This window comes from Oncorhynchus mykiss, chromosome 3 (genome assembly GCF_013265735.2).
Source record: "Oncorhynchus mykiss isolate Arlee chromosome 3, USDA_OmykA_1.1, whole genome shotgun sequence".
Taxonomy (NCBI): Eukaryota; Metazoa; Chordata; class Actinopteri; order Salmoniformes; family Salmonidae; genus Oncorhynchus; species Oncorhynchus mykiss.
Window position 1 is genome coordinate 49,491,516 of NC_048567.1, and position 15,299 is coordinate 49,506,814.

The window sequence follows — 15,299 nt, forward strand, 5'->3', positions numbered from 1 at the left end:
GTTGCTGTGCTCTGTTATCCTCTAACTTCTTGGTTATGCTGATAACAGGATCATATTCCTCTCTTTCTCTGCCTTTGTCTCTCTCTCTCTCTCTCTCTCTCTCTCTCTCTCTCTCTCTCTCTCTCTCTCTCTCTCTCTCTCTCTCTCTCTCTCTCTCTCTCTCTCTCTCTCTCTCTCTCTCTCTCTCTCTCTCTCTCTCTCTTCTCTCTCTCTCTCTCTCTCTCTCTCTCTCTCTCTCTCTCTCTCTCTCTCTCTCTCTCTCTCTCTCTCTCTCTCTCTCTCTCTCTCTCTCTCTCTCTCTCTCTCTCTCTCTCTCTCTCTCTCTCTCTCTCTCTCTCTCTCTCTCTCTCTCTCTCTCTCTCTCTCTCACAGCACACAATCTGTACAATCAAGGCAAAGCAATGGCGTCTATATCTTCCTCTCACTCCCCTGCATTCCCACCCACAACCTCACTCTCTGACTCCATGTAGCTCTCACTGCCCTCACTGGCACAACAACACATTCCTGCCCTATCTTCACCCACCTCTGCTACTTTAGAGCCTCATACAAGAGCCTACCGCAGGTAGGTTGTAGTTCTGTATGATGCAAAATGGTTACAAACAGGTTTCAGTAGTTAAACATCAACTGGTATTGATACTTGCTGTTAGCAGTCAAAGTTCAGACAGCAGGATGTCAATGTGACAGATAACGATTTTGACCTCTAGAGACGATCTATACATTCTACTTAAGTGTCCAACATATCCCATATTGGAGGTGTAAAAGCTGTTTGAAGCAGGCAACACCTGAGAAACTTTAGCTGGACACAGTTTCTGGAGAAAAAAAATGACTTGGTCTGATTCCATGGCATCCCAATTTGCCCTGGATTGATTTGAGCACTCCAAGTGGGAGAGTTGCTGTTGTGATCACACCTCAGACACCAGTGGGGGATTAGCCCTCCTAGTAGGTAATGGAGCTGCATGGGAACACAATCATGCTAACAATCTCTTCCAGATGTCGTCCACCACGCCCAGCGGCGCAGGCAGAAATTGCTGTGTGGCTGGGCATAAGTAAAAGTGTCTGGGCCAACATTTTCCACCCCTGACATATTCAAGTGAAAATTAACGCAATCACATTTGTCACACCCTGGTCTTAGTATTTTGTGTTTTCTTTATTAATTTGGTCAGGCCAGGGTGTGACATGGGTTTTGTATGTGGTGTGTTTTGTCTTGGGGTTTTTGTTAGGTATTGGGTTTGTATTATAGTAGGGGTATCTAGTATAGTCTATGGCTGTCTGGTGTGGTTCTCAATCAGAGGCAGGTGTTTATCGTTGTCTCTGATTGGGAACCATATTTAGGCAGCCATATTCTTTGAGTGTTTCGTGGGTGATTGTTCCTGTCTCTGTGTTTGCACCAGATAGGGCTGTTTAGGTTTTCGCACATGTATTGTTTTTGTTAGTTTAGTCATGTATAGTGTCTTTATTAAAGTACCATGAATAACCACCACACTGCGTTTTGGCCCGCCTCTCCTTCACCTCAAGAAAACCGTTACAACATTGCATAATTTAACACATAACACGTCATAAATGTGACCAAATACACCACAAACAAGCCCGTTATTATTGCCAAGTAGGCAGCGCAAGTGCACAACTACACAACTGCTTACAACACCACCACTGACAAAACAGTACAACAGTAAACAAACATAATGAAATACAACACAAACATGGATGAGAGCACCAGCTGTTCCGGAAGACTGTGATCACGCTCTCTGCAGCTGATAGTGCCTGTGTCCAAGAACACTAAGGTAACCTGCCTAAATGACTACCAACCCGTAGCACTCATGTCAGTAGCCATGAAGTGCTTTGAAGGGCTGGTCATGGTTCACATCAACACAATTATCCCAGAAACCCTAGACCCACTACAATTTGCATACCGCCCCAACAGATCCACAGATGATGCTTCTCTATTGCACTCCACACTGCCCTTTCCCACCTAGACAAAAGGAACACCTAGGTGAGAATGCTATTCATTGACTACAGCTCAGCATTCAACACCATAGTACCCTCAAAGCTCATCAATAAGCTAAAGACTCTTTCTCTGTAACTGGTTCCTGGACTTCCTGACAGGCCGCCCCCCAGGATGTAAGGGTAGGTAACAACCCATCCGCCACGCTGATCCTCAACACAGGGGCCCCTCAGGGGTGCGTGCTCAGTCCCCTCCTGTACTCCCTGTTCACTCATGACTGCACGGCCAGGCATGACTCCAACACCATCAATAAGTTTGCCGAAGACACAACAGTGGTAGGCTTGATCACCAACAACGATGAGACAGCCTATAGGGAGGAGGTCAGAGACCTGGCCGTGTGGTGCCAGGACAACAACTTCTCCCTCAACTTGATCAAGACAAAGGAGATGATTGTGGACTACAGGAAAAGAGGACTGAGCATGCCCCCATTCTCATCGATGGGGCTGCAGTGGAGCAGGTTGAGAGCTTCAAGTTCCTTGGTTCCTAACTTGGTCCAAGCACACCAAGACGCTTGGCGAACAAGAACTGACGATCCGGCCGAGGCACGACGTGGGCGCCATCCGAGCCAACCGGGGCAAGGAAACCTCTCGAGCCAGCTAGGGCGTGGAAGCCGGACGAGCTGGCTAGGTACCCCCGGTTCCATTGGTGGCGACCCAGATCCGATGCCACCGTACCAACCGTAACGCCAGTACTCCCCAATGTATGTTGGCTGCTGCATTCTGTCACATGAGATGAAGCTGGAGAGACGAAGCAGGTACGGGGAGTAAAACATTTAATATAGATGGACATAGAACGAGACAGGAACAGCATCAGCAAACTAATACTAAAGACAACAACAATACAATACAGCAGCGGGGAACAGAGCTGGGGATCTGACAAATATAGGGGAGGAAATGAACAGGTGATAAGTGAGTCCAGGTGCAGACGTGACAAACTAACCGGTGCCCCCACACACTGACTCTGTATCGATACCCCCCTGTATATAGTCTCGCTATTGTTATTTTACTGCTGCTCTTTAATTACTTTTGACTTGTATTTCTTATTCTAATCCATATTGTTTTAATTGCATTGTTAGTTGGGGGCTCATAAGTAAGCATTTCACTGTAAGGTCTACCTGTTGTACTCGACGCATGTGACTAATAACATTTGATTTGATTTGATACATGTCTATCACCTACATATTCAGAGAGAGAAAGAAAGAAAGAACCAAAGAAAGAGATTCTACAGCAGCAAACAAGTACAGTGACAAAACGTGAAAAATTATACCGTTATAAAAAAAATGGATAATGGCTGGTGTTCAGTCCGAGAGTCCAACCTCATGAAATAATCAATATATTATCAGATCAGACTGACCACTCCCACTAAAAGGAGCTATCTACAGTACAGGCGCAACAGGTGGATTCAGGACCATGGTCAGTGCATCAGCCGGACACCAGCTCGGCACTGGATTGGAATATGTGCAAACAGTTTATTGCACAAAGATGCAATTAAGCCCCCAAGTGTACACCTTTCCCATATGAAAACACCCACACACAATACAATGCAAACACTTTAAGCCTATATCTTGAGCTCTATGGCAGGTATGAAATAAATAGCCTCACTTTGAATAAGAAAACTACTGTATAGGCATTCAGAAATGAAAACATGAAATCATTATACTGTAGCAAACCTCTTCAAGGTTAGGAGCGTTTGTCACAAATTAAGTGGTAAACTGTCACCAAATCACCCAAGAATGAGAGTTCTTTCGAATAGGACAGTACCTGTGTGTTTGTTTCTCCGTCCTGGTCCACCCAGGCCGTAGGCGAGGTCAAGGATAGCAGGGTTCGGTACTCGAATCGGGTTCTCGGTAGGTCCAGGTCCAAACGCCAACAGGTAAGTCCAAAACAATCCAGCTCATACACGGTAAATCCAGCCAATCTCTATTGTCTCTTTCTCTATTGTTCATAGGTCCTTCCAGCACTCTCTCTCTCTCTTCCTGGTTTTTCTTGACCCTTTATCTGTGTGTCGGCTCCACCTTCTGAGGGTTCCCCTTGCTTCTGGGACTTGTAGTTTTGGCGGTCGGCCATTTTGTGATCTGTAGTTCTGACAGGGGTGGCCATTTTAGTGATCGGGCAGAGCCCGTTTATTAGTTCTGCTCTCACATATCTGCCATTTATCACTCGACCCCCTTCTTTGCCACACATCTCTCCCCCTAGATCCGACCCCCTAGGTTGGGCTACCGCAGCAAAATATGCGTGCATGCGGGATAACCCATCCACGTTTCCCATTTCCTTCCCTGCTCTGTGTTTCAAGTCAAAATGAAACGGTTGGAGAATCAAAAACCACCGCATCACCCGAGCGTTCTTCTCTTTAGCCCTATGCATCCAGGTGAGTGGGGCATGGTCACTGATGAGGGTGAAGTGGCACTTTACTGCCAGCGCCTCTTTCTCAACGACTGAGTAGTTGGTTTCCCGTGGTTCCAGCTTCCTGCTTAAAAACAGGATGGGGTGTTCCACCCCTTCTACCTCTTGGGATAGCACTGCTCCCAAGCCGACCTCTGAGGCATCCGTCTGAACCACAAACTCTCTCTCAAAGTCTGGTACCACCAGCACTAGATTACAGCAGAGAGCCTCCTGTAATGTCCTAAATGCTTTGGTGGCCCTTTCATCCCATTTGACCATGTTTGGCCCTCTGGCTCCAGTCATGTCGGTAAGTGGGGCGGCCACTGTGGCATAACTTGGGATGAACTTCCGGTAGTAACCGGTCAGCCCTAGGAAGGCTCGAACCTGCTTCTTATTTACTGGTTTTGGCCATTCTCTAATTGCCTTCACCTTCTTACGTTGGGGTTTGATTAACCCTCTTCCCACAGTGTATCCCAGATACTCTGTTTCCTCTAACCCCACATAACACTTGGCAGGGTTTGCCGTGAGCCCTGCCTTTCTAAGGGCATCTAACACTGCATGTACCCGGGGTAAGTGGGATTCCCAATCTGGGCTGTAGATCCCTACGTCATCTAAATAAGCTGCGGCGTATGCTTTGTGCGGTTTTAGGACTTTGTCCATGAGCCGTTGAAAGGTGGCTGGGGCCCCGTGTAAGCCGAATGGCATGACGGTGTATTGAAACAAATCGTCAGGTGTTGCAAAGGCTGTCTTTTCTTTGGCCCTGGGGGTCAGAGGAATTTGCCAGTACCCTTTTGTCAGATCAAGGGTCGTAATGTACCGAGCATTACCAATTTTCTCCAGTAGTTCATCTACTCGGGGCATGGGGTAGGCATCAAACTTGGAGATTTAATTTACCTTCCGAAAGTCGTTACAGAACCGCAAAGACCCATCGGGCTTGGAGACCATCACAATTGGGCTAGACCACTCACTACAGTGCCTTGCGAAAGTATTCGGCCCCTTTGAACTTTGCGACCTTTTGCCACATTTCAGGCTTCAAACATAAAGATATAAAACTGTATTTTTTTGTGAAGAATCAACAACAAGTGGGACACAATCATGAAGTGGAACGACATTTATTGGATATTTCAAACTTTTTTAACAAATCAAAAACTGAAAAATTGGGCTTGCAAAATTATTCAGCCCCTTTACTTTCAGTGCAGCAAACTCTCTCCAGAAGTTCAGTGAGGATCTCTGAATGATCCAATGTTGACCTAAATGACTAATGATGATAAATACAATCCACCTGTGTGTAATCAAGTCTCCGTATAAATGCACCTGCACTGTGATAGTCTCAGAGGTCCGTTAAAAGCGCAGAGAGCATCATGAAGAACGAACACACCAGGCAGGTCCGAGATACTGTTGTGAAGAAGTTTAAAGCCGGATTTGGATACAAAAATATTTCCCAAGCTTTAAACATCCCAAGGAGCACTGTGCAAGCGATAATATTGAAATGGAAGGAGTATCAGACCACTGCAAATCTACCAAGACCTGGCCGTCCATCTAAACTTTCAGCTCATACAAGGAGAAGACTGATCAGAGATGCAGCCAAGAGGCCCATGATCACTCTGGATGAACTGCAGAGATCTACAGCTGAGGTGGGAGACTCTGTCCATAGGACAACAATCAGTCGTATATTGCACAAATCTGGCCTGTTAAGGATATGGCAGACATACACCCCCTTTGGAGAGATTGGGTACCCCTAGTAAACTGGATAGAAAACACTCTAAAGATTCTAAAACCGTTGGAATTATGTCTGTAAGTATAGCAGAACTCACAGGGCAGGCATTCTTCCAAACTAGTTTTTGTGGCCATGAAAGTTGGAGCAACTTTGACGTCATGGCCCCCACCCTTCCCAACCAGCTATGATTCTGGGGACACTTTCTATCTCTTCCGCTAGATGTCCTCTTTCATTAGAGCTTCAAATCCTATGGGAGTGAAATTAGTGCGTGCCACGAGAGAATAGGCTGTGCGTATGGGCGCGAATTGGTCCCAGCCATTCCTTTGTTTCCAGCACTCAAGAGAAGGGCAGACGATGGCCGATTGAATTGAAGTTTGTTTTGCATGTCTAAAACATCATAAAGCTTGCTTCTGCACTTAGTTTGACCTGTTTAGTCGACATATAATGTGTAATTTTGAAGTTTTGATGCGCAACTTATCCGGACCAGAGGAAGTTTTGGGTGCATTTCAGCTGATGTTATTAGCAGTAGCTAATACAAAGACGCAAGACTTGAAACCAAACGATGTATTGGGTAAGTATGAAGCCTTCCAGAACATTCTGAACGAAGACCATCGAAGGTAAGGGAATATTTATGCTTAAATCTGTGTTTCTGTTGACTCCAACATTACGTGGAAATGTAGCTTGGAACTGAGCGCTGTCTCAGCATATGGATTGTCAATAGTGTGCGATTTCTGTAACGTTAAAAATAAATCTAACACAGCGGTTGCATAAAGAAGCAATGTATCTTTCTAACTATATGTAGAACATGTATATTTAGTCAAAGTTTATGATGTCTATTTACGTTATCTTGCCGCGCTACATAGATTTCCTGCGGGCATTTTTGAGTAATTTCTGAAGGTGAACTCACTGTAAATGGACATTTATGGATATAAATGGCATATTATTGAAAAAAAAAAATATGTACTGTGTAATATGTCATATTACTGTCATCTGATGAAGATTTTCAAAAGGTTAGTGAGCGATTTATTTTTTAATCCTGCGTTTGTTGATTGCATGTTTTGGCTATTGAAATGAGCTGTGTCTGGTGGTGGTTTTACATATATATGTGCTATGTTTTCGCCGTAAAACATTTTAGAAATCTGACTTGCTGGCTAGATGAACAAGATGTTTATCTTTCATTTGAGCTATTGGACTTGTTAATGTGTGGAGGTTAAATATTTTTAAGAATATTTTTGCGTTCCATGCGCCACCGTTTCAGCTGAACGTGGGAGGGTTGATTCCCAATTGGGAACCAGTATCGTAGACAGGTTAAGGAAGAGTGGCAAGAAGAAAGCCATTTCTTAAAGATATCCATAAAAAGTGTCGTTTAAAGTTTGCCACAAGCCACCTGGGAGACACACCAAACATGTGGAAGAAGGTGCTCTGGTCAGATGAAACCAAAATTGAACTTTTTGGCAACAATGCAAAACGTTATGTTTGGCGTAAAAGCAACACAGCTGAACACACCATCCCCACTGTCAAACATGGTGGTGGCAGCATCATGGTTTGGGCCTGCTTTTCTTCAGCAGGGACAGGGAAGATGGTTAAAATTGATGGGAAGATGGATGGAGCCAAATACAGAACCATTCTGGAAGAAAACCTGATGGAGTCTGCAAAAGACCTGAGACTGGGACGAAGATTTGTCTTCCAACAAGACAATGATCCAAAACATAAAGCAAAATCTACAATGGAATGGTTCAAAAATAAACATATCCAGGTGTTAGAATGGCCAAGTCAAAGTCCAGACCTGAATCCAATCGAGAATCTGTGGAAAGAACTGAAAACTGCTGTTCACAAATGCTCTCCATCCAACCTCACTGAGCTCGAGCTGTTTTGCAAGGAGGAATGGGACAAAATGTCAGTCTCTCGATGTGCAAAACTGATAGAGACATACCCCAAGCGACTTACAGCTGTAATCGCAGCAAAAGGTGGCGCTACAAAGTATTAACTTAAGGGGGCTGAATAATTTTGCACGCCCAATTTTTCAGTTTTTGATTTGTTAAAAAAGTTTTAAATATCCAATAAATGTCGTTCCACTTCATGATTGTGTCCCACTTGTTGTTGATTCTTCACAAAAAAATACAGTTTTATATCTTTATGTTTGAAGCCTGAAATGTGGCAAAAGGTCGCAAAGTTCAAGGGGGCCGAATACTTTCGCAAGGCACTGTATGTGACTCTTCGATCACTCCAGCTGTCAACATTTTCTCCGTCTCAGCTCTAATCGCGGCCTGTCGAGCCTCGGGTACCCGATATGGTCTCATACTCACTTTTCTCCCTGGTAGGGAAACGATATCATGAGCCGTAACCTCAGTTCGGCCAGGTACCTCTGAAAACACATCTCTGTTTTTCTGGATCAGGGTCTTTACTTCCTGTTCTTGTGCTGGGGACAGAGTGGGTGAAATATTTACTTCGGCTGTCTCCTGAGTGTGTGTGGGGTATGTGACCATTAGTGTTTCTCTCTCTCTCCATGCTTTTAACAGGTTTATGTGATAAATCTGTTCCTGGGGCCGTCGACCTGGCTGTCGGATCCGATAATTGACTTCTCCTTTTCTCTCCAGTACTTCATATGGTCCTTTCCATGTGGCTAGTAGTTTACACTCTACCGTGGGGATCAGCACTAACACCTTATCTCCCGGTTGAAATTCCCTCAGGGTAGCCTGTCGGTTATAAGTGTGCCGCTGGTGCTCCTGTGCTTGTCTCATGTGCTCTCTGATGGGCATGACTGTGGCTATCCTGTCTTGCATTGCCGTGACGTGCTCTATGACACTAGTATACGGGGTGGATTGGTGCTCCCAGGTTTCCCGGTGATGTCTAAGATTCCCCGGGGATGCCTCCCATATACCAGCTCAAAGGGAGAAAACCCCAGCGAGGCTTGAGGAACCTTTCTAATGGCAAACATCAGATACGGCAACATGCAATCCCAGTTTTTCCCATCCTTATCGATTACCTTCCTGAGCATTGACTTCAGGGTTCGGTTGAATCTCTCAACCAGCCCGTCTGTCTGAGGATGGTAAACCGATGTCCTCAACTGTTTCACCTGCCACAGTTTACAAAGGTCCGCCATAAGGCGGGACATAAAGGGGGTCCCCTGGTCGGTAAGGATCTCCTTTGGAACCCCTACCCTGGTGAACAAGAGCACTAATTCCTTTGCGATATTTTTGGAAGCCATCGTCCGAAGGGGAATGGCTTCTGGGTAGCGAGTGGCATAATCTAGAATGACCAGAATGTATTGGTGCCCTCTGGCGGATTTGGGTAGTGGGCCCACTAAATCCATCGCTATCCTCTCAAATGGCGTTTTGATTATGGGGAGTGGCACTAACGGGCTTCTAACAGCTGGTCGGGGAGCTGTTAACTGGCACTCCGGGCACTCTCCACAATGCCGAGCCACTTCAGCTTGAATTCCTGGCCAGTAAAACCTCCTTACAATCCGGTCTCGGGTTTTATCGATACCAAGGTGTCCACCCAGAATGTGCCCATGAGCTAGATCCAGTACTGTCCTCCGGTACCGAGTGGGAACCAACAACTGTTCCACCACATCAACCCCTATTTTCGAGACTCTGTACACCAAACCCTTTTTCATGATGAAGTGGGGAAAACTATTAGGCATCATCCCAACATTTATGGGAGTACCATCTACGACCTGCACATCTGCTCTGGCTTGCTGCAGGGTTGGATCCTGGTTTTGGGCCGTCCCGAAATTAGTCAAGGACCCTGCCAGGTCTGCTGGTTCTAGATCGTCGTCCTCTGGATTCAGATCGACCCCAGCCCCACTAGTACCGGGCTGTTCGTTATCAGCGAGGTTTGCCACTTCATCCTCCTCCTCCCCTACTAGCACCTGTGATGTTGTCTCCTGGGAGACCTCTTTTCTTGGCTTTGGTTGAAGGCCCCATGCTTCTTCCTGCTTGGTCAGGGTTGTTGGCTTCTCAAATATGTCATTCTTGTGGCCTAACTTTGCAAAGTTAGGAAAGTCTCTACCCAATATTACATCATATGGCATCTTTGGGACCACGCCGACCTCATAATCCAGCAGACCGTCCTCTGTTTGTATGCTCACTAAGGCCGTGGGGTACAGACGGGTATCCCCATGAATGCATGTAACACTGATATCCTGTCTTGTATCCAGTGTCTGATTCGGCACTAGGCTTGCAACGACCAGGGTTAGCATACTGCCGGAATCCAGCAGTGCTTCAACCTTCACCCTGCACATATGTTTGTTTCTTGATCTTTCAAGTACAGTGGTTACAACAGGACATGCATACCGTATATCATCTTCATTTTCACCGAGTTTACATTGCATTGGCTCTTCTTTAATAGGGCAGTAGGCTGCAATATGTCCCGGTTGATTACAATTGTAACAGATAATAGGGGTTCGGGGGGGAGACCCCCTCGACACCCAATCCCGGTTTACGTTTTTTTCCTTAGTGTCTCGGCCTGATTCTGATTCTTTCCTCATGGCCCCACGCTGCTCTCTTCCTCCTCTATATGTTGGGACAGCCTTACCCTGTCCGCTGGTTCGCCCAGGCCTGGGGAACGGGAATCTTTCCTTCTGTGCCTGCTCAGCTGTTCCTGCCGTACAATACCGTTCAACCAGGCCCACGAGATGGTCGGAGGAAAGTACCTCGTTCTGGCCAACCCATCGTCTCACTTCTTGGGGTAGACCTCGCTGAAACTGGTTGAGTACGATGGTCTCGACGATCTCTGCGGATGACCGGGTCTCTGGTCGCAACCATTTCCGTGCCAGGTGAATCAAGTCGAACATCTGTGTTCGTGGGGGTTGTCCCGGTCGGTAGGACCACTGGTGGAAGCGGTGTGCCCTCACGGTATCGGTCACTCCCAGTCTAGTCAAGATCTCTCCCTTTAGTTTATCGTAATCCTGTGCATCTTTCAACTCCAGGTCGAAATATGCTTTTTGAGCATCCCCTGCCAGGTATGGTGCCAGAAGCCCTGCCCATTCTTCTTTCGGCCACTTCTCCCTCTCTGCCGTCCTTTCGAAGGTGGTAAGATATGCTTCCACATCATCCTGTGCTGTCATTTTTTGAAGAAAATGATTGGCCCGCTTCTGGGTATTTGCAGCTGGTAATTGAGCCCCAATTTGGTCCGCTAGCCCCTTTAGGCCTTCTCTTAACTCCCGGGTGTTTCTCTCTTGCTCTTCTCTGAGCAGCTGGTTGGTGCAGTGCTGGACCTGTAACGTGTCCTGATACATTCGCATTGCATCCTGATGAGCTATTTGTTGAGCTCTAGTTGCCTCTTGTTGGGCGGCCACCGCTTGTAACAGGGCCTGTATGGCTCCCTCCATACTCATTTTCCTGAGAAACTGTCCTAACCAAACAAAGCCACAAAAAAAAACCTGACTCCCCTTTGGAGTGCTAACTGAACACATTTTTTTTTCTTTCTTCTACCTAACCAGTGGTATGGTTAGTCCATGCCCGCATTCTCCACCACGTGTGGCAAACCTCTTCAAGGTTAGGAGCGTTTGTCACAAATGAAGTGGTAAACTGTCACCAAATCACCCAAGAATGAGAGTTATTTCGAACAGGACAGTACCTGTGTGTTTGTTTCTCCGTCCTGGTCCACCCAGGCCGTAGGCGAGGTCAAGGATAGCAGGTTTCGGTACACGAATCGGGTTCTCGGTAGGTCCAGGTCCAAACGCCAACAGGTAAGTCCAAAACAATCCAGCTCATACACGGTAAATCCAGCCAATCTCTAATGTCTCTTTCTCTATTGTTCATAGATCCTTCCAGCACTCTCTCTCTCTCTTCCTAGTTTTTCTTGACCCTTTATCTGTGTGTCGGCTCCACCTTCTGAGGGTTCCCCTTGCTTCTGGGACTTGTAGTTTTGGCGGTCGGCCATTTTGTGATCTGTAGTTCTGACAGGGGTGGCCATTTTAGTGATCGGGCAGAGCCTGTTTATTAGTTCTGCTCTCACATATCTGCCATTTATCACTCGACCCCCTTCTTTGCCACAATACATAATACCACGGTGGGTATGAATACAGCCATCCTATTTCATAGGGCTAGGTTGTTGAGGTGCAGACAGCATGCAAGGTCGGATGGATGTTTCGATACGGCCTGTAGTGGTGAAGAGTCTCTCAACAGTACATGAAGTCACACAGTAGGAAGGGTGAGGCCCTTAGTAGTCTATTGATGTTAGGGAAAATGTCAGGGCTGCAGCTGTCCTAAACTTCAATAAGGGATGGGAATTCCTGACCTTCCCAATGTAACGGATGTGAAACGGCTAGCTTAGTTAGCGGTGGTGCGCGCTAAATAGCGTTTCAATCGGTGACGTCAATTGCTCTGAGACCTTGAAGTAGTTGTTCCCCTTGCTCTGCAAGGGCCACGGCTTTTGTGGAGTGATGGGTAACGATGCTTCGTGGGTGACTGTTGTTGATGTGTGCAGAGGGTCCCTGGTTCGCGCCCAGGTATGGGCGAGGGGACGGTCTAAAGTTATACTGTTACATTGATGCTGTTGACCCGGATCACTGGTTGCTGCGGAAAAGGAGGAGGTCAAAAGGGGGATGAGTGTAACGGATGTGAAACGGCTAGCTTAGTTAGCGGTGGTGCGCGCTAAATAGCATTTCAATCGGTGACGTCAATTGCTCTGAGACCTTGAAGTAGTTGTTCCCCTTGCTCTGCAAGGCTTTTGTGGAGCGATGGGTAACGATGCTTCGTGGGTGACTGTTGTTGATGTGTGCAGAGGGTCCCTGGTTTGCGCCCGGGTATGGGCGAGGGGACGGTCTAAAGTTATACTGTTACACCAACGCAGTGATGGTAGGGGTACCATATGATTGCGGTTTAACCAATTAGATCCCAGGAACTTCTTACTGCATTTTTCAACATTTCTGATTTACCAGGAGACAATACAAACAAATCAAATGATGGGTGGGCCAGTGTTCAATCTGGCAGGGTCTCTGCCCTGCCATGGCTTCGCTGCCCTGGCTGCCGTGGCTTTGCCTATGACCACATCATGCTATTGCCAACATGAGGCCTGAGAATATGATGTGTCTATGTATACTGGACTGAAATCACAGCTACTGGCAATTTCTCAGATTGATGTGCTCTTTCTTTGGGTCTTCACTGTAATGCTTCATTTGACCTGAAGCCAAATCCCCATGCTGGACCAAAGACAGACTTCAGGCTCCATCTATCAGAATGGCCATTAATGAGCTATTCCTGGCAGAGAAAGCTCAGAAGTTCTTCTCAAAACTATTGGCTGCTAGTGGGACAGTGTTGGGGATTAGTGAACTACACGTAGTTCAACTAGTAATTAAACAATATTTTACAGTAGCTTGGTAGTAGTTGAACGAAATTCAAATCTTGGTAGTGTTTTCAGTCATTAATTAGCAGTGTAGCTAACTACTGGAACAACACACTAGCTTTTTTGCAAAAATAAAATAAAATAGTAGGCAAAAAGTTGCTCAATTCTGCCTAGTTCACACTTGAAACATAGTTTTTGTGTTTAATAGAATAAATGACACATTATGTTAAAATCGGACTACAGAGTGACCTGTTCTTGCAATTTGTATTCTAATTTTTCATGAAGTAGTTTGGATGTAGTGGACTACTTTTTCAAGGTAGCTTTAGTTAAGTAAACTATATTTTTCTAGACCTCTAAAAGTCAAAGCCTGGGGGAAGTTCTACTAAGCTAAAATATGGAATTGATTTAAGATGGTCATACCATGCATGTATCATTAAGCTATTTGATTTGGAATCTTAGAACCCTTGTATGTATTTAAAAAAATTAACATTTGATAAAATATTTAATTTGACCCATAGAAACTCATTGAATGACACATTCATAAATGGCAAAAAAGACAGTCCAAAAATAAATTGTAAAAAACATTTTGGACACATATTTAACGTTTTTTTTTGTTGGCACAAAACTGCCACCATACATCCCATTCATTTGTATGGGTTACCTTCAGACGAGTCCCGTGACACCCTTGGGGTCTTAGAGCAAACGTATTTGTGAGAGAATCATCTTTCATAGAGTAGTCTTTTATTAGTTAGTAGGCCAAACCATTCAGACACTACAGATGTTTTCATGAGAAGACCGATTTTTGGGATGTCTCATGTTCTCCTGGTCTGACAAACAGCACTGTTAGCTCTGCCACTTTTCACTGCAGATGCAGAAGGCCGACATAGGCATATGCCCATGCAAAAAAACAAAAGTATGTGGACAAGCCTTCAAATTTGTGGATTCGGCTGTTTCAACCACACCCGTTGCTGACAGGTGTATAAAATTGAGCACACAGCCATGCAATCTCCAGAGACAAATACTGGCAGTAGAATGGCCCGTCATAGGCTGCCACCTTTCCAACAAGTCAGTTCGTCAAATGTATGCCTCGCTAGAGATGCCCCTGTCAACTATAAGTGCTGTTATTGTGAAGTGGAAACGTCTAGGAGCCACAACAGGTCAGCCACGAAGTGGTAGGCCGCACAAGCTCACAGAACGGGACCGCTGAGTGCTGAAGCGCATAGCACGTATAAATTGTATGTCCTCGTTTGCAACACTTACTACCGAGTTCCAAACTGCCTCTGGAAGCAACATCAGCGCAATAACTGTTTATCGGAAGCTTCATGAAATGGGTTTCCGTGGCCGAGCAGGAGCACACAAGCCTTAGATCACTATGCGCAATGCCAAGCGACAGCTGGAGTGATGTAAAGCTTGAAGCCATTGGACTGGATGCAAGGAGAATGCTACCTTCCCCAATACATAGTGAACACTGTAAAGTTTGGTGGAGGAGGAATAATGGTCTGGGGCTGTCTTTCATGGTTCGGACTAGGCTCCTTAGTTCCAGTGAAGGGAAATCTTAATGCTATAGCATACAATGACATTATAGACGATTCTGTGCTTCCAACTTTGTGGCAAAAGTTTGGGAAGGCCCTTTCCTGTTTCAGCATGACAATGCCCACATGCACAAAGCAAGGCCCATACAGAAATGGTTTGTCGAGATCATTGTGGAAGAACTTGACTGGCCTTCACAGAGCCCTGACCTCAAGTCCATTGCACACCTTTGGGATTAATTGGACCGCCGACTACGATCCAGGCCTAATCGTCCAACATCAGTGCTCGACCTCACTAATGCTCTTGTGGCTGAATGGAAGCAAATCCCTGCAGCAATGTTCCAACAGCTAGTGGAAAACCTTCCCAGAAGAGTGGA

At 45.9% G+C, this 15,299-nt stretch overlaps 1 protein-coding gene across 1 annotated transcript; it reads right to left on the reverse strand.

The window, feature by feature from the left end:
* Nucleotides 1-2,485: 2,485 nt before the first annotated feature.
* Nucleotides 2,486-11,510, reverse strand: LOC118944672. The gene is made up of 2 exons (XM_036964921.1): nt 10,640-11,510; nt 2,486-2,739 (listed from the first exon to the last, which is right to left on the reverse strand). The coding sequence occupies exons 1-2, from the start codon at nt 11,439-11,441 to the stop codon at nt 2,486-2,488; spliced, it is 1,056 nt and encodes a 351-aa protein (XP_036820816.1). The 5' UTR covers nt 11,442-11,510.
* Between the last annotated feature and the right edge of the window lie 3,789 nt (nt 11,511-15,299).